General features: G+C 43.1%; 2 protein-coding genes across 3 annotated transcripts; both read left to right on the top strand.

Moving 5' to 3' along the window:
- Positions 1–1,292: 1,292 nt before the first annotated feature.
- On the top strand, positions 1,293–14,937 carry LOC6564509 (CREB-binding protein). Of its 2 annotated transcripts, none has more exons than XM_032737898.2 (13): positions 1,293–1,706; positions 1,863–2,366; positions 2,479–2,817; positions 2,936–7,216; positions 7,479–7,768; positions 7,946–8,103; positions 9,430–9,510; positions 9,608–10,556; positions 10,649–10,879; positions 10,950–11,180; positions 11,358–11,755; positions 12,064–13,522; positions 13,846–14,937. In XM_032737898.2, the coding sequence occupies exons 1-13, from the start codon at positions 1,652–1,654 to the stop codon at positions 14,719–14,721; spliced, it is 9,852 nt and encodes a 3,283-aa protein (XP_032593789.1). In that variant the 5' UTR covers positions 1,293–1,651; the 3' UTR covers positions 14,722–14,937. The 2 variants fall into 2 exon arrangements, with proteins under 2 accessions (XP_032593789.1, XP_001991923.2); XM_001991887.3 differs by having other exon boundaries at positions 9,400–9,510.
- Positions 14,938–22,887: 7,950 nt separating this feature from the next.
- Positions 22,888–26,793, top strand: LOC6564510 (nose resistant to fluoxetine protein 6). The gene is made up of 6 exons (XM_001991888.3): positions 22,888–23,320; positions 24,302–24,704; positions 24,903–24,976; positions 25,053–25,582; positions 25,671–26,327; positions 26,388–26,793. The coding sequence occupies exons 1-6, from the start codon at positions 23,017–23,019 to the stop codon at positions 26,670–26,672; spliced, it is 2,253 nt and encodes a 750-aa protein (XP_001991924.1). The 5' UTR covers positions 22,888–23,016; the 3' UTR covers positions 26,673–26,793.
- The last annotated feature ends 38 nt before the right edge of the window (positions 26,794–26,831 follow it).

Here is a 26,831-nt window from a genome sequence, read left to right as displayed (position 1 = left end):
ATATGTGTATATGAATATACATATTTTGTTTTTTTTTTTTGTTTTTGCAGTTATGTGCAATGTTGAATACAACGCGAATGTAAACACGACAAAGATAGATAACCAAAACTCAACATCAACATTAGAGCCACATCAACAAAAAAGCAAAAAAAAAAAACTGCAAATCTTATGAACAGCATAACAACATGTAACCAATTGTAGATTGACCTCATCACCACCATGCTACCTACTACGAACTTCATAAACAAAAGCTGATAGCGCGAGAGAGAGAAAGATAGAGAGGGAGAGAAAAGTGGAGAAATTGAAAAGCAGATAGGCAGAAAAGCCAAACAAACCCAAACGTCAACAATTAGCGACCGTTAAAATGTTAACGCAATAATAACCGAAAACGCAAACACAACAAAAGCGACAGCAGCAGCAACAGCAGCAGCAGCATTAGCAGCAGTAGCAAATGCAACATTCAGCGCGTTTGCTAGCTGGCTTTGATTGCTTTTATTTATATTCGTCGCCCAGTTCATATTACAACCTATATGTATATATATCACTTGCAGCGGCAGCAGCGGCAGGACATTGAATAAGAAACACCAACGAATCCTCCTCTAACCAAGGCCGATTTTTTAAAATCCGGCCAAATTGGTGGATTTGGCGCCTACCCACAAAATGCAATCGTGCGCATGCTGCTGTATGATAAACAACAACAACACCAACACTACAAGCATCGGCATTAACAAAAGACAGCAGCAGCCACAACAGGAACAACATCAACGGCTAAGGCGGGAGCTGGAGCTGGAGCAGGAGCAACTGGAGCAAAGGCGCACACAACCACAACAACCACCACCACAACAACAACAACAAGAACAATCAGCAGTGACGACGACAACGGCGACGTCTACTGGCGTATGGGACGCCAGTAGTGGCAGCGGCAGCGGCAGCTACAACAACGATCTCAACGGCGAGCCAACGGAGTCAGCGACGTGCTCAGCTAGCACGGTCGCGGTCGCGGTGACGATAGCGCGGCAGACGAGAGCAGCAGAAGCCGAAGCTGAACTAGGAGCAGTAGCAGTAGCAATAGCAAAAGCCGGCGCTGGAGCAGCAGGAGCAACGTCAATAACAAAGGAGTTGCATTTGTCCACAACTCCCGCAAGCTTATGCAAAATCGTACTACAACAATTTCTTAAGTCAGTGCTGACTGTCAGTATTTGAAGCTTAACAAAATAATAACACAAGAACAGCAACAGTAGCAGCAGCAGTAACAACAACAGCAGCAGCAGCCACAATAACAACAACAAGAACAAGAACAACAACAGCAAAATAAATATAAAACCAAACACACAACAATTGTGCGAAAACTGTGAAATTGTGCAGCAGACACAAACGAGAGCAATCAAAAATAAATATTTTGTCATAACTGTCTACTGTCCAACTCTCTCAACAACTGAGCATACGTCAACTCTTCAATCTAAGTTCATTATTATATTATTCTGTTTGCACTGTCTTACTACGAAAAGCAACAATTACCAACAGCAACAGCAGCAGCGGCAACATCCAGCAGGCAACTGCCAAAATCAACGAAAAGCAGACAAGCATATACACTTTACTTCCACTAGGACACGTTGTGCTGCCAATATAAGGCAAGCAATATCTTTTATATATGATGGCCGATCATTTGGACGAACCGCCACAGAAGCGGGTAAAAATGGATCCATGTAAGTTGTGGAATCGATTCGCAGTTCAATCATTCGTCATTTTTCGCCTAAAATACAAATCAATGTCAAAATAGATACTTAAATACATTCTTACATTACATATATCTTACCTGATACCTGATTATATTAATGAGAATTCAATATGTGTTCATTTAGCGGATCTATTCTATTCTATTCTGGAAGACAATCTACCCGATGAGCTGGTGTCTTCGAACAGCGGCTGGTCGGATCAGCTAAACACTGGCGGCGGCGGTGGCGGTGTTAGTGTTGTTGCGACAGCAACCGGCGCCGGCAGTGGCGGACCAAATAAACCACCAGCTCAGGGACCCGGTCCAAATGTGGTGCCACCACAAATGAACGGTGCCGGTGGGGGCGGTGATGATGGCAGCAGTAATGGCGGAGGCGGCGCTGCCGGAAATCAACTGCGACAAATGCAACACCACCAGCATCTGCAGCATCTGTTGCAACAACAGCAGCAGGGCAATAAGGGCGCTGGCGGTGGCATGGTTGTGCCTGGCATGAATCAACTTGGCAGCAAGTCACCCAATTTACAATCGCCCAACACCGGTGGCATGCAGGTTGCGACACAAATGGGCATGGTCAATTCAATGCCCATGTCCATATCGAATAATGGCAACAATGGCATGAATACCATACCAGGTAAGTCAAGTTTTCGATATCGATATCGATGTCGATGATCACATACAGCTCACATAATACGCAATACAAGACAATATGATGAAAATAATCTGATGACAAATCCTTGTTGCAGGCATGAACAGCATTGCACAGGGTAACCTGGGCAACATGGTTCTGACAAACAGCGGCGGCATGGGTAACATAGGTGGCGCCGGCATGGTGAACGCTCTGAAGCAACCGGGCGCTGCCTCAATGATGAACGCCGTGCCCGGCGTGGGCTCGGTGCCCGGGTCAGCGCCAAATCAGGGCATGCATATGCAAAATGGTCCGATGATGGGTCGCATGGTTGGGCAGCAGCACATGCTTCGTGGCCCGCATCTGATGGGCGCCGGAGCTGGCGGCGGTAATGGACCAGGTGGTGTTGTTGGCGCCGGCGGTGGTCCACGGATGCAAAATCCAAACATGCAGCTGGGTAAGTGCCTTTTCGGCCACAAGCAAAGACAAATACAAAAATAAAGCGAATATAATTTTGTTTGTATTTGTTTGAAATGCACTGAAATATGCTTGAACACATCGATTTCATTTAACAGGCCAAATCAACAATATGCCTTATGGAGTCGGCAACTATGGTGCACCTGGTGGCGCCAATCCGCAGCAGCAACAACAGCTGCTGGCTCAACAGATGGCACAGCGCGGCGGCGGCGGCGTTGTGGCGCCGAACATGAGCTCTGGTATGCCTCAGGGAAATCGACCAATTGGCACAGTTGTGCCCATGTCCAGTCTGGGCGGAGATGGTGCGCCACCTGGTGCAGGTGGACTCGTTGGCAATCCTCAGCAGCAGCAGCAGCAGCAACTGGCTGCGGCAAATGCACAAATGAATCCCCAGCAGCAACAGCCGGGCATCCAACAGGGTGCACTGGGACCACGAGCGCCGCAACCCAATCAACTGCTTGGACATGCTCAGCAGCAACAGCAACAACAACAACAGCAGCAGCAGCAACAACAGCAGCAGCAGCAACAGCAGCAGCAGCCCGGCACATCTCAGCAGCAGGGAGTACCCTCAGCGTCGCCTGTTAGCGGGACTGCTCCGGCGCAGAATAGCATGTCCGAGGAGCGAAAGAAACAAATACAGCAGCAGCTGATGTTGCTGCTGCACGCGCACAAGTGCAATAGGCGCGAAAATCTGAATCCCAATCGCGAGGTATGCAACGTCAACTATTGCAAGGCGATGAAAGCCGTCTTGGCGCATATGGCCACCTGCAAGCAGAGCAAGGATTGCACCATGCAGCACTGTACCTCGTCGCGCCAGATACTGCTTCACTACAAGACCTGCTCGCGATCCGATTGCATTATCTGCTTACCCTTCCGACAGAATCAGCCTCCACAACAACAGCAGCAACAACAACAACAGCAGCAGCAGCAGCAACAGCAGCAGCAACAACAACAACAGCAGCAGCAGCAGCAGCAACAACAACAACAACAACAACAACAGCAGCAGCAACAGCTACCGCAGGGACAACAGGTACCACAAAATGCATCGGGCGTGGGAGTTGGCGTCGGTGTTGGGGTTGGCGTTGGTGTCGGCGTCGATGGTAAACAGGTGGCGCAGAGCGCTGGCGGAACTGGTGGTCCACAAAATACGGCCATTGTTCTACCGCAGCAGCAGACGCCTGGCGCGCCTAATGTGCCCAAGACAAACACCGATATGGCACAGCAACTGGCACAGCAACAACAGCAGCAGCAACAACAACAACACCAACAAGTGGAACTGCGTCGCTTTGAGGGCGTTGGCAGTATACTTCCAGTGGGACCGGTAGCATCTGGAATGCTGGGTGCGCCGACGCAAGGCATGCCACCAGGCATACGCATGCAGGGCTCTCCAGCGGTTCGTGTGCTTGGCGTGCAGCCAGGACCAGGCGGCTCACTTCCTGGGGGACTGCCAGTGCCAGTGTCTGTGCCCGGACAAAATGTTTTGCCCGGTGCGAACGATGTGAACAGCTTGCAGCAACAGCAGCAGGCGCAGGCGGCGGCCCAGCAGGGCGGACAACTGATGCTGCAGGGTTGCAACATAGTCGGTGGACGCAGGCGTGCGCTTCCCAACATGGTTGAACAGCAGCAGCAGCAGCAACCGAATGCGCAACAGAATGCTCAGCAGCAGCAACAATTGGGCAATATACCAGCACCGCTATCTGTCAATGTTGGCTTCAACAATTCCAATTTCGTCGGAGTCGGCGTCAATGATAAGCAACAGCAGCAGCAACAACAACAGCAGCAGCAGCAACAGTTGGTGGGTCAGTCCGATCAGCTGGCCAAGCTGAAGCTGCAGGCTCAAGCGCAAGCACAAGTGCAGGCGCATGGCGGCAATGTTGTGTCAGCGGGAGGAGTGCCAGGAGCTGGAGTTGCAGCCGGTGCCAGTGTGCTGATGCCGGCGGATACGACGGGCGGTGGCAACAGTTCATCAGTTCCAGGCGTTACGACAGGCGCTGGAGCAGGTGGTGGTGCTGGCGGTCCGGCTGGCAGTGGTGGCGACAACGAGAAAGACTGGCGAGAATCGGTGACAGCTGATTTGCGCAATCATTTGGTGCACAAGCTGGTGCAAGCCATCTTTCCCACATCAGATCCAACCACAATGCAGGACAAGCGCATGCATAATCTCGTCTCGTATGCCGAAAAGGTGGAGAAGGACATGTACGAGATGGCCAAATCGAGATCCGAGTACTATCATCTGCTTGCCGAGAAGATCTACAAGATACAGAAGGAACTCGAGGAGAAACGTCTCAAGCGCAAAGAGCAGCACCAACAGCAAATGTTGCAAATGCAACAGCAGGGCGTTCCCAACAGCGGCGCCGTCGTCAATCCCACGTCGGTAGTGCCGAACAATACGCTTCAGCAGCAGCAGCAGCAACAACAGCAGCAACAGCAACAGCAGCAGCAGCAACCCGGACAAGGTGTGCGTCCCATCATCAGTCCTATGGGCGGTGGCGGCGTTGTACCAACTGGTATGATGCCACAGCAGTTGCGTCCTCAGGCGCCTGGCATGGGTGGCGGTGTTGTCGCCGGCCAACAACAGACGCCAGCCGGTCAACCCAACATGGTTGCTGTGGCGGCGAGCATGCGCAGTCATTCGCCTGGCGGTAATATGCTTGCGATCCAGCAACAGCAGCGCATGCAGTTCCCGCAACAGCAGCAGCCTGGTCAGGGCAACATGTTAGTTGGACCGCCAGGGCCCAGTCCCGGGGGCATGGCAGTGTTGTCCCCATTCACCGGCTTAACAAGTCCGGTGCCTGGGCAGCAGCAACAGCAGCAACAACAGCAACAACAGCAGCAACAGCAGCAGCAGCAACAACAGCAGCAGCAGCAACAACAGCAATTCATTAATGCGAATGGTGGCACGGGTGCACAAAATCCGCAGCTCAGCGAAATTATGAAGCAGCGTCTGCTGCAGCAGCACCAACAGCAAACAGCTGCAGCAATGCTATTGCCTCAATCGCCCTTTAGTAATGCCACGCCTATTCCACAGCAACAGCAGCAGCAACAACAACAACAGCAGCAGCAACAGCAGCCCCAACAACAACAGCAGCAGCAGCAACAACAACAACAAACGAACGCATTTAGCTCACCGATGCAGCAGCAGAAGGCACAACAGCCACCTGGTAGTGTGCTGAATAATATGCCACCCACGCCGACCAGCCTCGATGCGCTCAATGCCGGAGCAGCGAGTGCTGCTGCTGGTGCCGGTGGTGGTGGCAGTAGTGGGAATAGTGGGAATGGTGGATCTGGAGCTGGAGCTGGTACTGGTGCTGGTAGTGCTAGTGGTGTTGTCAGTAGCGGCACTGTTGCCGCACCAAGTCCCTCACCCAGTTTCATGTCGAATGGACCGATTGGGACGCCGTCAAACAATCCGCCCTCTGTTAGCAGTCTGATGCAGCCGTTAAGCAATCGTGCAACATCGCCGCCATATATACCTGCCTCGCCAGTGCCGGCAACCAGCGCCTCAGGGCTGGCGACCAGCAGTACGCCTGCCTCGACAGCGGCAACATGCGCCAGCAGCAGTAGCAACGGTAATGGCAGCAACAGCAGCAGCGCCGCCAGCAGCAGCAGCTGTACGGCAATTACAACGACAGCGATAACAACGTCGGTTAGCACACCGCTCAGCAGTGCATCCTCATCGACGGCAACGCCGACATCAACGACAGCATCGAGCGGCAATGGCGGCTCAGTGCCGGCTAGCAGCAGCACGTTGCTATTGATGGGACGCAGTAGTAGCGAGAATAGCGCTCCTGTGCCCAACCGAATGATGAGCAGCTCGAGCAGTTTATCGTCTCAGATGGCGGCACTGGAGGCGGCGGCGCGTGATAATGATGATGAGACGCCATCGCCGGCGGGTGCCAATGACACGAATGGCAGCAACGGCGGTAGTGGTGGCGGCGGCATGTCATCTAAGGGCAAACTGGACTCCATTAAGCAGGAGGATGAGATCAAAAAGGATTTCATGGACGACAGTTGTGGTGGCAACGGGGATGGCTCGCTGATGGACTGCTTGACGGGTGGCAAGGGCAAGAATGTGAACAATGATGGCACCAGCATGGTGAAAATTGACCTTAAGTCGGAGGATGGTGCCGACGGCGACGTGAAAATCAAGGCTGAGCCAATGGATGTGGATGACTCGGCAACGGGCAGCGGCATTCCTGGTGGCGCCAATGGCGATGGCACGATAGGTGGCAGCGGTATCGATAGCAAGGATGATATCAAGGGTGGCATCGATGGCATTGCCTCCGGCGGCGTTGGCGACATCAAAATCAAATGTGAGACCAAGCCAATAGTGCCAGAGCCAATCGCACCAAATGCCGGCGATAAGAAGAAGAAATGCCGTAAGTATTTCAATTGACAACATTAATTTAAAGCATCTTGCCCTATGGTGGGTTGGTGGGTGGTTAAAGGGACATTTTCAATAGTGAGCAAAAAATGGAATAAAATAAAATAAATAAATTAAGTGTAACAATACTCAATACAATAATAATATAAGAGACATTAAGGAGGGAGCCGATGATAGTTCAGTGTTAGTTGGAAAGGTTTTCTGTTCTGGGTGTGAGAAATGATTTTTTTAATAAGCATTCGTTTAAATAATTGTAGAATTCAATCCGGAAGAGTTGCGCACAGCACTGCTGCCAACGCTGGATAAACTATATCGCCAGGAGCCGGAATCGGTGCCATTTCGTTATCCAGTCGATCCACAAGCGCTGGGCATACCCGACTACTTTGAGATTGTTAAAAAGCCAATGGATCTGGGCACCATACGGAACAACATCCTGAATGGCAAATACAGTGATCCCTGGGAGTATGTAGACGATGTGTGGCTAATGTTTGACGATGCGTGGCTTTACAATCGCAAAACATCACGCGTATATCGTTATTGCACCAAGGTAAATCTACGAATTTTTATCAATTGTGTAGATAAATTGTGTATTAATTAAGAACACATCACAGTTTATCTCTGTTTAACGTTGAATTTACGGTTTAATTTAATCACAAATCGATTCCGAATCGATCTGCCTTCTTTGTCGTTTACAATTTTAACAACTTATACTTTTGACCAACAGTTGTCGGAGGTCTTCGAGGCTGAAATAGATCCCGTGATGCAAGCGCTGGGATACTGCTGTGGACGCAAATATACCTTCAATCCGCAGGTGCTATGCTGTTATGGCAAACAACTGTGCACGATTCCACGCGATGCAAAATACTACAGCTATCAAAATAGGTATATTTCATTTCAAACATCGACTTAACATACACATGCATACATATCTATCGATCAGAATATGCATACTTTTATATTATGTATATATCCATATGGAGATACATAAAGCCAATAAATATACGTAGAATGTGGACGATGTGCTTCCCTTCCGATGTGTGTTTCGTGTGCTGTTCAAAATACAGTGTATCTGTCTTTTGCATTTTATTCAGATAATTTTAATCATAATTTTAACACATAATTATTAGACTGTTAGATTGTTATTAATCGATTATTTGCACATTTATATCGCTGCTTGTTGCTGCGATCCTTTTCATTTGCAATCCCCCTCGTCCGTTTTGTTGAATGTTGTTCTTGTTCCTTACTTGCTGCACACACAATTTCAACTTTCGTCAAATTTCGATTCAGCGAATGTCGCTTTCCCTTCTTCAAATATAGATTTTATAATTTTGTTTATTTTTCACTTTCATAAACCAATAGCAGAACAAGTTGTTCAATAATAGGAATGATAATATCTTTAAAAAAAAAACTAAAACAAGAGAAAGAACAATTCTATCACTATATGTATGCATGTATATATATATATATATACTATGCATCATATATTATATAGTTCTTTATGATATATGTGAAGTGAATGTTAATGCGGAAAATACCTAACAATTCCTCAACACACAAATACACACGCACACACACACACACACACACACACACACATGCGCACGCACTCACATTAACTAAAAGAAAAACATTTATTGTAATTGGGAGAAATCCTGTTTTTTTTCTTCCTTTTTTTTTAATGTATATATATATACATATATGTATATATTTTTTATAGTTGTGTATTTATAATATTCTAATGTGAATTATTTTCGTTTTCTTTGTATTTTTCTTCTTGATTTTATTTTGTTCTTTTTTTTCTCTCACACAATTATTTACACAATAATCAACACGAAAATCATAAAAAAACAAAAATCGAAATGTAAACTTGATTTATGCAAATAACAATAAATATTAACGTACCCACGTAAAATAAACAACCACATTACTACCCATAACAATAATTAAAATAAAACCACAATGTTAACACAACTATGCATACATCCATTGTAAAATATGATATGAAAACGGCTTACTTGTTTTTGCTGTTTGTATGTGACATTTTTGTTTGGTTTTTGCTGCTTTTTGACTCTCATTTCGTTATTCGTGTGTGTTATCGTCCAATGTCCAATTGTCATCGCCCATTGCCATCGTTCATCGCCATCAACTTGTAAATTGTTGCCATGAAAATCACAACAGTTTAAAGGAATACGGTGTTGCCTCAAACAGATACACGTTCTGCCAAAAGTGCTTTAATGACATCCAAGGAGACACTGTCACCCTGGGCGATGATCCGGTGCAGTCGCAAACGTAAGCATTCAAATGAAACTTCACTATTCAAAATTCAGACAAGCTAATGTTTTCTGTTTTGTTTGTTTTGTTTTTCGTTGACATTGAAATCAAATAGCCAAATTAAGAAGGATCAATTCAAAGAGATGAAGAACGACCATTTGGAACTGGAGCCGTTTGTCGATTGCCAGGAGTGTGGTCGCAAACAGCACCAGATCTGCGTGCTTTGGCTGGATTCAATATGGCCGGGCGGCTTTGTGTGTGATAATTGCTTAAAAAAGAAGAACTCCAAGCGGAAGGAGAACAAATTCAATGCCAAGCGATTGCCCACCACCAAACTGGGCGTGTACATTGAGACGCGCGTCAACAACTTCTTAAAGAAAAAGGAGGCTGGTGCCGGTGAGGTACACATCCGTGTTGTATCCTCATCAGACAAGTGCGTTGAGGTTAAGCCGGGCATGCGGCGTCGGTTTGTTGAGGGCGGCGAAATGATGAATGAGTTTCCATATCGGGCCAAGGCTCTATTTGCGTTTGAGGAGGTTGATGGCATTGATGTTTGCTTTTTTGGCATGCATGTCCAAGAATATGGTTCCGAGTGTCCAGCGCCCAATACGCGACGCGTCTATATTGCCTATCTCGATTCAGTGCATTTCTTTCGGCCACGCCAATATCGCACAGCCGTCTACCATGAAATACTGCTCGGCTATATGGACTATGTGAAACAGCTGGGCTACACGATGGCGCATATTTGGGCGTGTCCGCCATCTGAAGGCGATGACTATATATTTCACTGCCATCCGACTGATCAGAAAATACCGAAGCCGAAGCGTTTGCAGGAGTGGTATAAAAAGATGCTTGATAAGGGCATGATCGAGCGCATCATACAAGACTACAAGGATATACTTAAGCAAGCCATGGAGGACAAACTTGGCTCGGCTGCTGAGTTGCCCTACTTTGAGGGTGATTTCTGGCCGAATGTGCTTGAGGAGAGCATCAAAGAACTGGACCAGGAAGAAGAGGAGAAACGTAAGCAGGCCGAGGCCGCCGAAGCAGCAGCGGCTGCCAATGTAAGTTCCACTACCAGTCAATCATATACACATTCTTAAAATCTTTAGATCGGTATTTGATTTCAAAATTTTTGAATTTATCAACTTTGTAGCTCTTTTCAATTGAGGACAACGAAGTCAGTGGCGATGGCAAAAAGAAGGGTCAGAAAAAGGCAAAGAAGTCCAACAAATCCAAAGCGGCGCAGCGCAAAAATAGTAAAAAGTCGAATGAGCATCAGTCGGGCAATGATTTGTCCGCCAAGATCTATGCCACCATGGAGAAACACAAGGAGGTCTTCTTTGTCATCCGGCTTCATTCAGCGCAGTCAGCGGCAAGTCTGGCGGTATGTAAAACTAAATATCTCAATTTAAACAAATCGTATACTCACTTAAATTGTATCATCTTTTACGCAGCCCATACAAGATCCTGACCCTCTGTTGACCTGCGATCTAATGGACGGACGCGATGCATTCCTAACACTTGCCCGTGACAAGCACTACGAATTCTCATCGTTGCGACGCGCACAGTTCTCTACACTGTCGATGCTGTACGAGCTGCACAATCAGGGACAGGATAAGTTCGTATATACCTGCAACAACTGCAAGACTGCGGTGGAGACACGATATCACTGCACCGTTTGCGATGTAAGAATATTTAAGAATAAGATTAAGAAAATACTTAGGGTCTGTGTGGCATGTGGGGTTTTTATTTGGTTTATTTACTCTACATTTGATTGATGAATTTGTAGCACTTTGCTTTTGAATTTAGACAACAACAATTGCTCGTGATTTGAAGGTATTAACTTGTATTGTATTTTGTAGGATTTTGATCTGTGCACGGTATGCAAGGAGAAAGTCGGACACCCACATAAAATGGAAAAACTGGGCTTCGATCTCGATGATGGCTCGGCGCCGGCTGATCTCAAGCAAGCAAATCCCCAGGAGGCGCGAAAACAATCCATTCAACGATGCATTCAATCTCTGGTGCATGCGTGTCAGTGTCGCGACGCCAATTGCCGTTTGCCTTCGTGCCAGAAGATGAAGCGGGTTGTCCAGCATACAAAGAACTGCAAGCGAAAGACAAATGGTGGCTGTCCCATATGCAAACAGTTAATCGCCCTCTGCTGCTACCACGCCAAGCACTGTCAGGAGCAAAAGTGTCCGGTGCCTTTCTGTCCGAACATCAAGCACAAGCTTAAGCAGCAGCAGCTGCAGCAAAAGTAAGTAACACAATATTTAATTTACCTATTAATGTGATGCGGGTAGATGCAAATAATTATAGCGATATCTTCACATAACAATTACATTTTGAATGGTTTACTAAAAATGAGCCAGAGCCAGAAATGCTCTTGGGTTTGTCTGTGCAGACAATTTGGGCCATTTGAGATTTTACTAATTAGGTTTGGGTGAAAGAGACAGATATATAAATGTCAATGCCTCTCGCTCTGATTTGTCATATTTCAGTTAGAAAACGGTTGATTTTAGATTGGCAGCCAGTGAGTAAACCTAAAATGCTCTTTACTTTCAGATTACAACAGCAGCAGCTACTGCGTCGCCGTGTTGCGCTCATGTCGAGAACCGCAGCACCCGCTGCTCTACCCGGACCAACGATCAGCGGGCCCGTGGTTGCAGCCGGTGGAGTCGGTGTTGGTGTTCCCGTTGTGGGCATGTCCGGTGTAGCGGTCAGTCAACAGGTGATGTCTGGCCAGGCTTCCATACTGCCAGTCGGTGCCGGTGGCATGAGTCCATCTACTGTAACAGTGCCGTCGCCGGTTTCCGTCATGGGCGGAATGACGTCTCCGCATCCACATCAGCCTGGCATTGGCATGAAGCCGGGCGGTGGCCATTCGCCGTCGCCCAATGTGCTGCAGGTAGTCAAGCAGGTGCAGGAGGAGGCCGCACGCCAACAGGTACCGCATGTGGGTAGCTTTGGCAAAGGTGTGCCAATGGCGCCGCCTGTTATGCAGCGACCGATGGGCGTGGGCGTACCCAACCAGGGCGCCATGGGCGGCATGGTCGGCAATGTGGGTGTAAATCAGCTAGCTGGAAATGTGGGCGTCGGTCCCGGAGTCGGACAGCTGCCGAGCGGGGCGAACTGCAACAATGTGTTGAACTCCAATAATCTGCTACCCATGGAACAGTGGGGCGGTGGTGGTGGCGGTGGTGTTGGTCCTGGACAACAGCGCTATGCGAACAATACACCCAATCAGTCCGGAATGCGTCAGCCCAACCAACTGATGCAGCAGAACCTACAGCAACAGCAGCAACAACAACAGATGATGGGCATGCCACCAAATCAGATGGGTGGCGGTGTTGGAGTCGGCGTTGGCGTTGGCGCTGGTCAGATGCCCGTGGTGGGTGGTGGTGTTAATATGGGCGGCGGTGGAGCACCTCATGGTATTGGCATGGGTGCGCCCATGGGTGCTGCAGCCGCTGGCGGTGGTGTACGCCCACCAGGCGCTCAGGGCGTGGGTACTGGCGGTGGCGGTGCTGGCGGTGCGGGTCCGAACATGGGAAGTGGTCCGCCGCTGAACACACAGACCCTGGCACAGATCATGCAAAAGATTAAGAACAATCCGACCAATGAGAGCAACCAGCACATACTCAGCATACTGAAACAGAATCCACAGATTATGGCGGCCATCATTAAGCAGCGACAGCAGAGCCAAATCAATGCTGCCGCCGGCGGGGCTGGTGGTCCCGTTGGTGCACTGCAAGCGGGCAATGGACCACAGACGCCGCAACAGCAGCAGCAAGTAATGCAACAACAACAGCAAATGCAGCACATGCTGAATCAGCAGCAACAGCAACAGGGCCCTGGACCCGGACCACAGCAAATGGGACCTGGCCAACAGCAGCAGGTGAGCCTAATGCAGGCGCAGCAGCAACAACAACCGGGACCACCGCATCAACGCATGGCCAACATGCAAAATGCGGCGATGATGCTGCCAAATCTACCCTCCGGCTTAACCTCTCAGGGAGGCATGGTAAGTTTAAGAAATTCAAATCTATGATAAATCAACAATTTCGTTAAGAGAAAATGACTTATAGCCACAACGTCCAAATTAAAGTGTAGTATTTCCATTACCATTACATTGATTGCTAAAGCAACTAAAATTGAGTTAAATTGTACAAATTTTGTTTAAAAAAATGTTTCTTTAGCTAAAATATGAACTCTTCGTTAATTTTTTCTCAGTGTAGCACAGTTGCTGTGTGCTGCTTTGTCCTGTGATCTTTTGTCCTTGTCATTTGCTGTCTCTGTCTCGCCGATGCGATATTTTCTGACTATACGTTCATCTCATTCGCACAGGTTCCCAACCAGAAGTGGAATAACATGCGATACATGCAAATGAATCAATACCCGCCACCATATCCACGCCAACGAGGCCCACATATGAGCGGAGCTGGGCAACAGCAATTCCCGGGTGGCACAGCTGGCAACTTTAATGCGGGCGGCGCTGGAACTGTTGCCGGTGTTCCAGTAGCCGGCGCACCCGTTGGTGGCAGCGGTTCGGCGGGTCCCGGCTCTGATCAATACTCGATGACGAATGCGGCAGCTTCCAATATGCTGCAACAGCAGCAGGGCGGCGGTGGTGCTGGGGTAAAGCCCGGGCCCCAACAACAGCAACAGCAGCAGCAACAAATGGGAGTGATGCCACCAGGTATGCAGCAGCAACAACCCTTGCAACAGCAGCAGCAACAACAGCAGCAACAAATGATGCAGGTTGTGGCTGCCGGCGGTGGTGGCATGACCAATGCAAATACTCAAAATGCGATGCCCGGTGGCGGTGGTGGACCCGGTGGGAGCAGTGCAAATGTGATGGGCCCACCAACACCGCATACTCTGCAACAGCAGCTGATGCAGTCGGCCCGCTCCTCACCACCGATACGTTCGCCACAGCCGACGCCATCGCCGCGATCAGCGCCATCACCACGGGGGCCGTCAGCATCGCCGCGGGCACAGCCTTCTCCACACCATGTTATGAGTCATTCACCGGCGCCTCAGGGACCACATGATGGCATGCACAATCATGGCATGCATCATCAATCACCGCTGCCAGGAGTGCCACAGGATGTGGGCGTTAGCGGTGTCGGTGTCGGTGTTAATGCTGGCAATGTGGGTAATACTGGCGGCGCTTTGCCCGATGCCTCCGATCAGCTAACCAAGTTTGTGGAGCGGCTCTAGTGTAACATCAATGCCAATGCCAACGGCAGCGGCAACGAAACCAACAACTGCAACAGCAACAGTAACATCAATAGCAATAACAACATTAACCTCAACAATTATCACTATAACGGACAACAACAGCAGCAGCCTCTGCAGTCACTGCAGTCACCGCATTACTTTTGATGTCCGGCCTTGGCGATTTGTGCCCTTAGGCTAATTGGGGCTTTTGATAGGGTGGGAGGGGTGGGTCGGGGGATGGGATTCGGACTGGGAACGAATATTGGGGGGTATAAGAAATACGGGTCAATACTTCTGCTGCGAGTGGCTATCCAAAATTGCTAAACAACAAAAAGAAACAAAACAAAAACAAAAACAAAAACATAAAAAAAAAAACAACAACAAAAAATTCAATTCATTTTGTGTGTTAATCGTTATATCCTTATGTATAAAAATATGCTTACTAATCAGCCATTGGCTGTCAACTATTATGTAATTTAGTTTATTTTTCGGGGTCTATGCCCAAGATTATGTTTTTCGGCATCTATACATGCACACGCAGAATAATTGCAATCATTTATATACAAATATACACATTTATGTTAATAAGTTTAGGACTTGAACAAAAGCACAGACAGCAACTGCAAATGCAAATGCAACAAAAAAAATCGAGTATGATTACCTTAAGTACCATTTGTGTGCAACATCCACATATTATTATTATTAGGGGGGAAGCTGCACCGCGACCTATTTGATATATTGTGCCCCACTTCTGAGCCTATAGCTCTTCCATCAGCCCCAACTCCCTTACAAACGTGAGGATCTTTGTTGGGTTGAGGTCTACTATGTCTCTGCAATTCAAAACATGCGCCCCTAGGATGCTGCTTCTTCTTCTAATTAAGGCGACACATTCTGCCAGCATGTGCATCGAGGATTCCTCCAGTCCTCAGTCGTATAGTGTGTCTCCCTATGCCACAATACGGTTCTGGTCCTGTTAGGGGCCTTTCTGCCCCCATTCTTGCTTGCTTGTCAGCCGCCTCGTTTCCCGCTATGTCCCTGTGACCCGGGACCCATCGTAGGGTGAGCCTGTTGTGAGTCCCGAGCAGGTCTAGCTTTGAACGAACTTCATGGACTACCTTCGATGTTATCTTAGTCCCCATTATAGCTTTCAATGCTGCTTGACTATCGGATAGGATGGATATATCCGTATTCCGTGTGCGGTTTCATGGGATGGACTTCATCCAGAGTTGTCCATCACCTTTTACTACTCATACGAACTGTGAAATTTCGCTCGAATATGTATTCGGCTGCCATTTCGTCCCTAGGTTCCATTAAGGCTTCAAGGGCCATTGTTGGACAGGTGCGCATAGCTCCTATCATACATACGCAGGCCATTCTTTGCAACATCCACATATACTTCATATATAAATATTTATATATGTATATTCATATGTATATATATATATAAATACTGTATATAAACATAATATATCATTCAGATAGCCTTGCCCTTTTTATTCTTTGATAATAAACGCAGTACTTGGAAATTTTACTTTCAATGTTTAGTGAAATCAATTAGGACACTCACTCGCAAGCGCAACAGCGACAACTGGGAGTATTATACAATTTGTAAACGTAAAACGTTAAATTATGTTTTCTCGTCATTAAGCAAACAAAATAAAATTTGTATACAGCAACAGAACATTAAAAGCAATGCTGAAGATGCTGGGAGTTAACAGAATAATTTTGGAAAATGCACAACGTAAACTACAAAATCGGGGAAAGCATAGAACATTATATATATTATATATGATTGTGTATAAACTTTATTTAAATTGTCAATACCACATAACTGCAATTTTACATACATGTTTTAAATCGAAAATTGCAACGATACGAATGGCTTACAAGTTTATTTATTTCTGTTTTAATGATTTTTTTTTTTTTTTTTTACTTAACTATAAGCCCAAAAAATATCATTCTAAATCAAGAGACGCGCAACAAACAAAAGAAAGTTATTAATAATATTGATAATAAAATCCATGTGTTGAGACTATCAAAACTATCAAAAGCATATAGACTATATATATTAAATTCATATGTATAGTGTTTTATGGCTAGCAATTCTTCATAAGCCAAGCCAAGTTGTTGGCGATTGTCAGTTTATTATCTGCTCCTTATAGGAGCTTGAATTGGGAACACGCATAGAAATATTTTTATATAGTAACCGCTAATGGTACATGTACATATATAAATATATCTATATATATATATATGTATATATGTATGTGTATATGTATATATATATGTATATATAAATATGTATATGTATGTGTATATGCATAAATGCAAGTGCTTCATGAATCTAACAATATCAACAAAACGCTCCATTTTTAATCAACTTCCAATTGACATACAACAATAAGTACGAGATGCAGCAACCCAAAAAAAAACATCAAAACCAGATAACACCAATTACAAACAAAATAACTTAAGTCAAAACGCTTTGAAACAATTAGCATTGTAGAATTTATTGACTAATTCGATAACAAACTAAATAGTTAAAACCGCTGGCAAATATTTATAAATTGTTTAACACTTTAAGTTAGTCGTCAGTATGTGCATACATTTTTTTCTTTATTTTTTCAAACTCAAAATATTACATAAATAAATATATATATATAAATTAAATTTTTTTTCCTTTTGTAAATACCTTATATAAGTTAGTATTTCATTTTGTGATAGCTGGAAAAAGAAAAACAAGAATCATGTTTAAAGGAAATAACGGTTTTTATTTAACTTTTATTCGTATGTGCTGCGTTCACATGTCTCAAAAAAAAAAAAAACAAAAAAATCAAAGGCAGAATACACAATGTTAATTTTATTAAAATAATAATTACAATTTTAATGATTGCTATTTATTAATTCTAAACATACATTTATGAAGCTAGAAGTAAGGCATACACTATTTACTAGATGGTTAGCAGTTAGTTCGTAGTTAACATTTTTATAAGCATTGAGAAAGCTCATCGTTTTTTTTACAAGAGTTGCCGCCGCCCAAGAACCGTGTACAGACAGACAGACAGACCGAGGGAGAATTTTGAAAGGAATGTAGAAAATGAGAGAGCGCGTTAAACAATTTGTAAATTACATATACATGCAAATACAAATACAAAACAAAAACAAATACAAATATAAAAATAAAAACAAAAACAAATATTTACATAGATACAGAGTATATTAACATTTGACTTTAACCAAAATGTAACTGCGCATAAAAATGCCTTCAAGAAGCGTTAACAGGATAAAAGCAACATTAATTGTAAATAAGTAGAATTAAGAACGTACAACAAACACATAAGTGCAGCTGTACTCTATATATATATATATACATATATATATATATAGCACGAAACATATATACATACATATACAAATGTAAGTCAAAAACACCCTAGTTCTAAGCAACGTTTAACAAACATGTACATCAATTGTATGTATACCAACTATACAGATTATGTGTTTTTAATACCCGCGTAGTTGTTTTCTAAGTAAAGACAAAATCGGTAAGAACAAATTACCAAAAAAATAAAAAAAAATAAAATAAAACATTAAAAAAAACAACAAAAAAAAGAACGGTGTCTGTGCCTGCGTCGTCGCCGCTAGACGCTACCGTCTGCGCCGCACAATCAAAAAAAAAAAAAAAACAAACAAAAAACCATCTGGCCAAAGGCGGTGCCGCCGTTGCCTTAGGCCTTGTGCTGTAAAAAAAAATATTGAATCGATTAAAACGAAAGAGAAACATAACGCTGCCTTGTAAACGCGGCTGCAACGGAGCGCTCTGCGGGCGCGCAAGCACAGTCCCCAAAAGCACACACACATAAACCAAAATACAAAAAAAAAAAATTGCAAAAAAAAACAAAAATTTTAAATACAAAAAAAAAAGAAGAAAACAAAAAGAAAAAGAAAAAAGATTCGTGAAGAAAACAAAATGGCGAGCTAGCTGAAATGTCTGCTTTCCTTCGGTTTTGTTGAACGTCCAGTCAGCATCAATGAACAACGTTTTAATGGAGTGCGCTTGTGCCCGTGCGTGTGACTGTGTGTGTGTGTGTATGAGTGTGTGAATGTGTGTCTGTGTGTGTGTGTGTGTGTGATTATTGGCGGATGCATGTGCTCGTGTGCGAATTGAATTGTGGAACAACTTTTTCTAAAGACATAATATTTTTTTTTTGTTTTTGTTTTTGTTTTTGTTAATCTGTGCGTACAAGCGACACGAGAGAAAGAGCGAGAGAGAGCATATTCCAAAACTATTTGTGATTACAATTATATATGAAGAGAAAGCAACACAAACGCATTAAATATAACGCGAAATGAGAGTTAAAACTTAGTATCTAAGTCTTAGTCTAAATACACGCCACATCTATGTATAAATATTAATTATTCTTACATTTATATAAATATATAAATGTAAGAATAATATATATATATATATATATATATATATATATATATATATAATTATATATATATATATTACACATATTATACATGCATACATGCATATGATTATGCATATGGGAGAACAGACTAGATAAGTGAACGATTTGTAAATTATAAAAAATTATCATTTAATCTATATATACGCAAGTGGCAGCAAAGTCCACATTGCTGACGTTTATTATTATTATGCATACAAAATGTAATTTCTTAAATGCAACCAACAAAAGAACGAAGTAAACAAAACATCAACAAACAACCTAGTTAAGTCAAGTAAACCAAGCCTTAGTAAAAACTAGTTTTAATAACAAACAATACAACAACAAAAACAACAACAACAAAAAACACATAAGAAACCAACAAACAAATACTATAACTAATAATCTATACAATGGTTACAATATTATAATTACTTGTAAAATAGCGCGAAGTGTATGTCTATAGTATGTATGTGCATTGAATTAAGGCAAGGACGGACTGAACGACTTTGTCTTGATTCAATCATTTCTTTAATTATTATTTTTTTTTCATTGTTTAACCAAACGTGTTTTTTATATTGATTAATTGTATTTTGTAATTTAATATACATCTATTAAAAATGATTAAACAGTAACAAAACAAAACGAAACAAACATAAACCACAGCAAACAACCACACACTGTAATTAACAAAATACTTTGCTTGAAAGTGTAAAATAAATTAATTTAAATAAAAATTATGAAATTTAACAAAACTCCTTGTTATGCATTGTAGGGATTTCTTGTAGGTATAATACGGACCATTTTGTTTTTTATTATTAATTGAAAAACGAAATTACTGAATATTTTACACGCGCATGATCAAAGTGTATACCGAATTGAAGACGACTCCATCTAGTAAATATATTCCCCATCAGCATTAATAGAGGAATGCAATCTTCAGAGTGACTAAGATGGTGCTCTTCCTTGTTTTTAACTATTATCTTTTCTTTTCACATATGTATTGATGTATATAAACAAGTAAGTAAACGAGCATTGAATTATACTTGAAAAATGATGTGTGTAAATAGTTATGTTTGTGTATTTTTTTGTATCTGTTAATTTTAGCTGATTTAAGCTCTTAAGTATTGCATAAATCCCACGTTATTTGTTAAATAATCCAATTCGTAATCTAAACGCATTTGTGATGCGATATACCTAAATAATATAAATATAGCTTATTAAATATAATAACTAATTATAAATAATAATAATATTTAGCGCAGTAACAAATTCACTCACTTGATAAGCTAAAATATTTTTTTGATTTATTATTAATAATAATAAGCCTAATATCATATCAATGTCAACAAATTGACTTTCTTAAAAATAAGTTGGCATTTATTTAAAGATGTGGTCTCTTATCAATGAATTTATAGCTGATAATTCCAGACTGGGTAAGTGCGGCACCGGTTCACAAATATGTTAAGCAAAAGTGTATATTCAGTACAGTATACAGTACATATATAGAAGCACCACGATCAATATGGCCAAACTGATCAACTAAACTTCTGATAAATTAACGATCGGACACTGAGACCAGGTGTTTGAATTGCTTTAAGGGCTGATTGATGATATTATCTATCCAAAGGACAAGCTGTATATTTTATTTTAGTATGTGAATATATATATATGTATATATATAGGTACATATTCCGGTAGAGATCTTAAGAGACCTTTACTTATTGACAATTTAGGTTAGCGAAGTGAAAGAGAACAGCAGTTTGGGTTCAAGGTTGATACTACAAAATAGTCGCACCGATTACTAAACGGTATAAAAGAAGGTTTTTCCAAAAGCCAACAATTATATATATATTTTATAATCGTCATCCTCTTTGATTTCGATTGAAATAAATTGCAAACTAACATGTGTTTCGAGCTACTGAAATCAAGATAAAGTAGACGATTTCAAGTGTTGACGTATTTCGTACTCTTTGTACTTTGCTCTTGTACCATTGACGATGTTGATAGGTTAAACGGTTGTCAACCTGAAGGTTGCTCGGATTTCTCCTACACCCGTGTACAACATCTTATCGATGACTCTCCTCTCGTTTCTCGTTTTCCATTCCCGACTAGACACAATATCCATAATTTGGTATGAATATACACTGATTAATTATTGATCATCTGTAAAAATAAATAAATACCGACTTTGTTAATCAAAATGTGTTTTCATATTGAAAGAACCACTACCAGCAGGTGCAATCTTATTATGTAGATAAGCGAAGTGACCAGAAATATATGTCTGAATGAATAATTCAGTAAATAAACATTCTTGTGAATAAAAACATGCGCTGCCTTTGTTGGTTTTTTGGTGACCCTTTAGTACGTGTGCCAGCCATAAAAGCGATAATACTTTTGCCTGCTGACACTTAAGTGGATAGTTATCCCCTGGTCAAGCTCTCCCGACAAGAGTATTTCTACTTGGTATTTTCCAAGCTTATATTATTGATATGTAACAGAAGCAAAGTAAACAAAGTTGTGCGGGTGTAAGCACTTGAGAATATCATTGATAAGATTAATATTTTTGGCAAAACACACGATCTTTGCTATTCCCACGCCATTGATCAGATATGAGTTGACGTATACTTCTAACTTAGTACACTCGAAGCGTATGCACTTCACTTAACCTCAAGTAATATGCCAATAAGCCATCAAGTTTGAGTGTGCTACCTGATATGAGCAATCGAATGTCAAACTATGGTCAGCATTGCTAACATTGTCAGGAGGTGAAAATCATGGTTGGAGGCTCGTTACAATAGAACATGTGTAATCATCGAACTACCCCCGATCTCTATCTATTTAATTGATATGTGTTTCATTAGCAAATCACTCTTAAATATAAAATAGAATAATAAAACTATTTTCAAATTGAAACACACAATTTTCCAACTTGTTTGTGTGATTCAAAATTAATTTCTTTCCACAACATATCTTGAGTTTCTACATCATAACTTCCAAAAGTTTTTAATTAAATATCACTCAACATCTGAGAAATTTAAACTAATCTGCAGAATAAACCATGACCAAAATGTCAATGGAATTTAAGATCGGTCCTTGAGTTAAGGCATTATTCAAAGGCTTGGATGAACTAGGAAGTGCATGTGGAAATTTTATAGAAAGTCTGGAGGCCTTGAGTGCAAATCTTAGATGTTTTCGGCAAAAGTTTTTTTTTTTTTGTGGGGTGTGATACGATTAGACAGACCCATAATCAATAAACAATGTGTATCATTGGTAAGAGAATAGAAAACTGGGAAAGAAGTTTACTCACCAAGTCAGAATTGTTCAAAGTCTAATATATTTTATTTTATTGATTTTTAGCCATTTAATTAAGTTCGTTTCCAGCTATAAATCGTCATGGCTTATCAATTGAATTTTAAAGCGCAGCTGACTTTGACATGATTTACATCAGGGGCATGTATATGGGTATGAGCAGTGCCACGGGTGCGCACCCAAATCCAGTTAAATCCGCGCTAGTGTTCAGCAAGCGACCAGTGTGCCAAAACATCAGATAAGCAATTGATTATAGGGCTCCTTATCGCCTTTTAGCCAGGGTCTATATTTGTATCTATGTGGAATATTATTGTTATTAATAAATATTTCATGGGCGAAATCAACGAAATTGACGTCGACGTCGATGTGGTCAGCGCCTCAAGTGGTCACTTAAGCCTATAAAAGCTATTGTGTCGATTGTCCACACAATTAGTTAACGGCGCGTTCAATCCGCACACGTCTCTAATTAAACGGCGATATTTCCAAACGATCGGAAATAAAAAAAAAGGATCTGCACCCGTCAAGGATTATGGCGCAGCACCATAAACTGGCTCTGCCAATGGCAGCGTCGCTGCTACTGCTCCTGGCCACTACGGTCGGAGCACACGTAAACAACGACAAACATCTGCTCACCGGACACTCGTTCCCAATGCACACAAGTTTGGCCCATCAATTCTTTGTCCTGGCAGCGGAGCACGCAGAAATGGCAAATGCCACCGGCACTCAAATGGTGCACAGGAGCCTGGCTCGCAACGACAACGATGTGCTCTGCGATAGAGACATTGCTCGCATACGTGACGCTATCGACAACATGGAGGAGTGGGCTCTAGAATGTAAGCAAACATATTCCATACTCTCTTCCCATAAAGGGTCCTCGATAAAACGGAAGTGTATTATTAGGACGAGTGCAAATGTGCTAAATAGAAACAAAGAGTCATCTTTAATCATATAAACTTTATATATATAAATGTATATATATATGATTGATAGCGATCGGTGGTACATACCTCCAGCAGCGCATTCATGCTTGCTTTGTTTGATATCAGTTTTTGTGCTCCATTCATAAGTTGCCACATATTCTTTATGACAGGCCCTAAATCAAATGGCAAATCAAATTTGATAGCCAATAAACACGAATAGACTGCGAAAGGCGATAAGACTTTACTAAGATTACGTCGCCAAATTTTTATGACATTTTCAAATCAAACATTTTTCGATTGATTGGATCTCTTTGATAAATATTTGGTTAAATAAGATTGGCAAACTGACCACCAATCTGTGATGATATAATTCCATTTCAATGTGAAATCTTCTTAAGGATTGCAAATTATCAGTGCTTAGCTCAGCTAAGAATACTTTATTGGAGACAATGCTTTAAAATGCACAAAGGTCCATCATTTTGGGATTGTCGCTCAAAGGTAAATGGTTGTCAATTCTAAATTGTTTTTGTAAGTTTAGAAATTGTTTCAATGTAGTCTTATCATCTTAAGGCAAACCCAAACCACTTCACACTGCAGGTGTTCCTGATAGGAAATAAACCTTTATGGTCGACGATAATCAAGATTAAAGTCGTTAGCTGAGGGTGAATGGGAATTAAGTTTACACCTAAGCATAAAAATCTTTTAGAGAAAATCTAATAACTTGTTTTATGCACTGCATTTAATGAGATTGACCAAGGTCATTAGTGACTTCTTCTTTCTGTCAAACTATTCGACTTCGAACCATTCGCCATATATATATTTATATATAGATCTATTGCTACTTGATCGAACAAAAATATAAACGTTATTTTTTTTGGACTTTGTCGCCAACAGTTCCAGATACATGGGGTCGCCTACCCGTTGGCTTCTTCTGGGGCCATCTCATCAGCATGGGCCAGTACGAGGAGTGTGTGGCGGCAACGGCCACCTACGGGAACGGATTACATGGCCAGTACTGTCTGGCACGCTTAAACATTACCCAGTTGTACAGCAAGGTGAAGCAACGCCATGAGGAATTCTCACGCATCAGCTACAAGCAAACAGAGCCGGAGATCTTTGAGTTAGGTGTGTGTGTGCCCAGCACATGCAGCGCCCAGAAAACTGATGAACTTCTCAAGCACGTGATTGCGCATTTATATGGCGCTGATATCATCGATCTTAAGTTCGAAATGGTTCAGGAAAAATGGTGTAAATATGATGCGCCAGTCGAGTTTCGTGGTGTGGACATTTTTGCCATGTAAGTGATACTGAAATACTTTCTTAAAATAATTAATTCTTTAATTGTGGAAGTGATTCATTCATTAGCTCACGTAAATTTCCTCAACCTGAAGAATTTAGTTATTTTATTAGCTTAAGTGAAAATAATCGAAAGATTTCGACAGCAAATGTTTTGACTTTGATTTCAATTCGAGTTAATATTGATTTCTTTACGCAGCATCTTCTTTTCGCTGATTATAATTTTCCTGATAGCCAGCAGTGTCTACGACGGTGTGCAGACCCGCAAGGGTGGTAAGTTGAATTATTATCCATCCATTTGCTTGGAATCCAATTGTGTATGTATCTAAATGTATCATTTTGGTTGCAGCACCCAAGAAACCGCTTTTCGTCGCCTTCTCGGTGCTCCAAAATGCACCAAAGATATTCACGGTGAAAAAAGTAAACAATCCGAATGTTATCCACTGCCTGAACGGTCTTCGTTGCTTCAGTATGATGTGGGTTGTGTTTGGGCACGGCTACATGACCTTCTACGATTTGCCACACATCAATCGAAACAAGTACTATACGTGGCTGCAGACGCCTTACTCCATGCTGGTGCAGAATGGCTCCCTTTGCGTCGATACGTTCTTCTTCATGTCCGGCCTGCTTATGTGCTGGGGCGCCTTCCGTGAGATGGATCGCACCAAGGGCAAACTGAACATACCGATGATGTACTTCCATCGTTACATACGCCTAACACCAGTTGTTGCCGTCGTTGTTCTGTACATCATGTCGCTGTATCGCTATTCTGGTGCCGGACCCATGTGGTTCAAGCTGGGCACACAGGATAAGCGCTGTGAGGACACCTGGTGGGCCACCCTACTCTATGTGCAGAACTATGCCTTCCCCTACAGCATTGTAAGCAAAACCATCTTGATTATTGTATATATTTAACATTGTTATATAATTGTCATATTGTTTTTGTATTTCTTCTTTTTTTTAATAGTGCGTCTCGCAGTCCTGGTATCTGGCTGTGGATACCCAGTTGTACTTCCTATCGCCACTGTTCCTCATTCCGCTGTACAAGTGGGGCAAGAAGGCGCTGTTACCAATTTCAATATTTGGTGTACTGTGTCTAATCTGCACCGTTGCCACCTTCTTGCACAATGACTTTACGCTGTTCCGTGTGCAGGACGATCATGTTGATCTGCGCCAGCGCTTGACTTACTATCCAACGCATACGCGTATTCCCACTTGGTTGATCGGCGTCATCTTTGGCTACTTCCTGTTTACGCGCAATCGTGGACGACAGATTCCACTGGCCAAGCACTGGGTTATTACTGGTTGGGTTGTGGCCTTTGGCACCATGTTGGCGGATCTTTGGGGTCCCTTCTGGCGCATGCTGCCGGACACACCAGACTCTCCACGCTGGGAGGGTGCTATGTTTGAGCCACTCAGTCGCAGCTCCTGGGCGCTGTCTATCGGCTGGATTGTGTGGGCCTGTTATAATGGACATGGCGGCTACATCAACGACTTCCTCTCCTGGGGCTTCTTTACGGGCTTCAGTCGTCTATGCTACTGCATGTACGTGATACACAGAATAGTTCAGCTAGTTAACGCGGCTCGTCTCCAAACCGACACTCATTTCTCCAACTACGACGCGGTAAGTGCACCTTAAGTTTTATAAAGCATCCAGCAATCTCATTGTGATACCGAATTGCAGATTCTGCGCTGGTGGCACGACTTTGGCATCACACTGACACTTTCTATATTTGCAACATTGGCCTTTGAGGCGCCCATTTTGGGAATTGAGAAGGCCATCTTTGGACGCGGTGACAGCAAGCCAGCACCCAAGAAACCAGTACCCGGTGACAATGCCAAAATTGCGCCTACCGCCGCGCCTGTCACTGAGGCCGAACCCATCACTACTGTGCCTGAACCAGAACCAGTGCCAGAGCCAGAGATTGTGCCCGCAGCCAGCAGAGCTGAGGATCCCTCCAAGGCCTAACGAAACACGTACATACATTTGTATATGTCATTTTATATTGTATTTTTTTTTCACAACCCAAAACATTTGCTAGTGACCCTTTTTCCTGTAAGTTTTATTTATTAAATATTTAATGAAATCAGTCTTAGTATTTTTCATTGTCAATGGCTTTAAGCTAAT

This window comes from Drosophila grimshawi, unplaced genomic scaffold, assembly GCF_018153295.1.
Source record: "Drosophila grimshawi isolate 15287-2541.00 unplaced genomic scaffold, ASM1815329v1 contig_848, whole genome shotgun sequence".
NCBI lineage: Eukaryota > Metazoa > Arthropoda > Insecta > Diptera > Drosophilidae > Drosophila > Drosophila grimshawi.
The sequence above is the reverse complement of the archived record's forward strand: the minus strand, read 5'-3'. Positions and strand labels throughout refer to the sequence as shown.

What these genes read in the sequence shown, in the direction of transcription:
- LOC6564510 (XM_001991888.3), top strand. Translation starts at nt 23,017, where the DNA reads ATGGCGCAGCACCATAAACTGGCTCTGCCAATGGCAGCGTCGCTGCTA. An exon ending in GGTGTGGACATTTTTGCCAT is followed by an intron (nt 24,705 to 24,902) that starts GTAAGTGATACT and finishes TTCTTTACGCAG; the next exon opens with CATCTTCTTTTCGCTGATTA. An exon ending in ATGCCTTCCCCTACAGCATT is followed by an intron (nt 25,583 to 25,670) that starts GTAAGCAAAACC and finishes TTTTTTTAATAG; the next exon opens with TGCGTCTCGCAGTCCTGGTA.
- LOC6564509 (XM_001991887.3), top strand. Translation starts at nt 1,652, where the DNA reads ATGATGGCCGATCATTTGGACGAACCGCCACAGAAGCGGGTAAAAATG. An exon ending in GCGGGTAAAAATGGATCCAT is followed by an intron (nt 1,707 to 1,862) that starts GTAAGTTGTGGA and finishes GTGTTCATTTAG; the next exon opens with CGGATCTATTCTATTCTATT. An exon ending in TAACCTCTCAGGGAGGCATG is followed by an intron (nt 13,523 to 13,845) that starts GTAAGTTTAAGA and finishes TCATTCGCACAG; the next exon opens with GTTCCCAACCAGAAGTGGAA.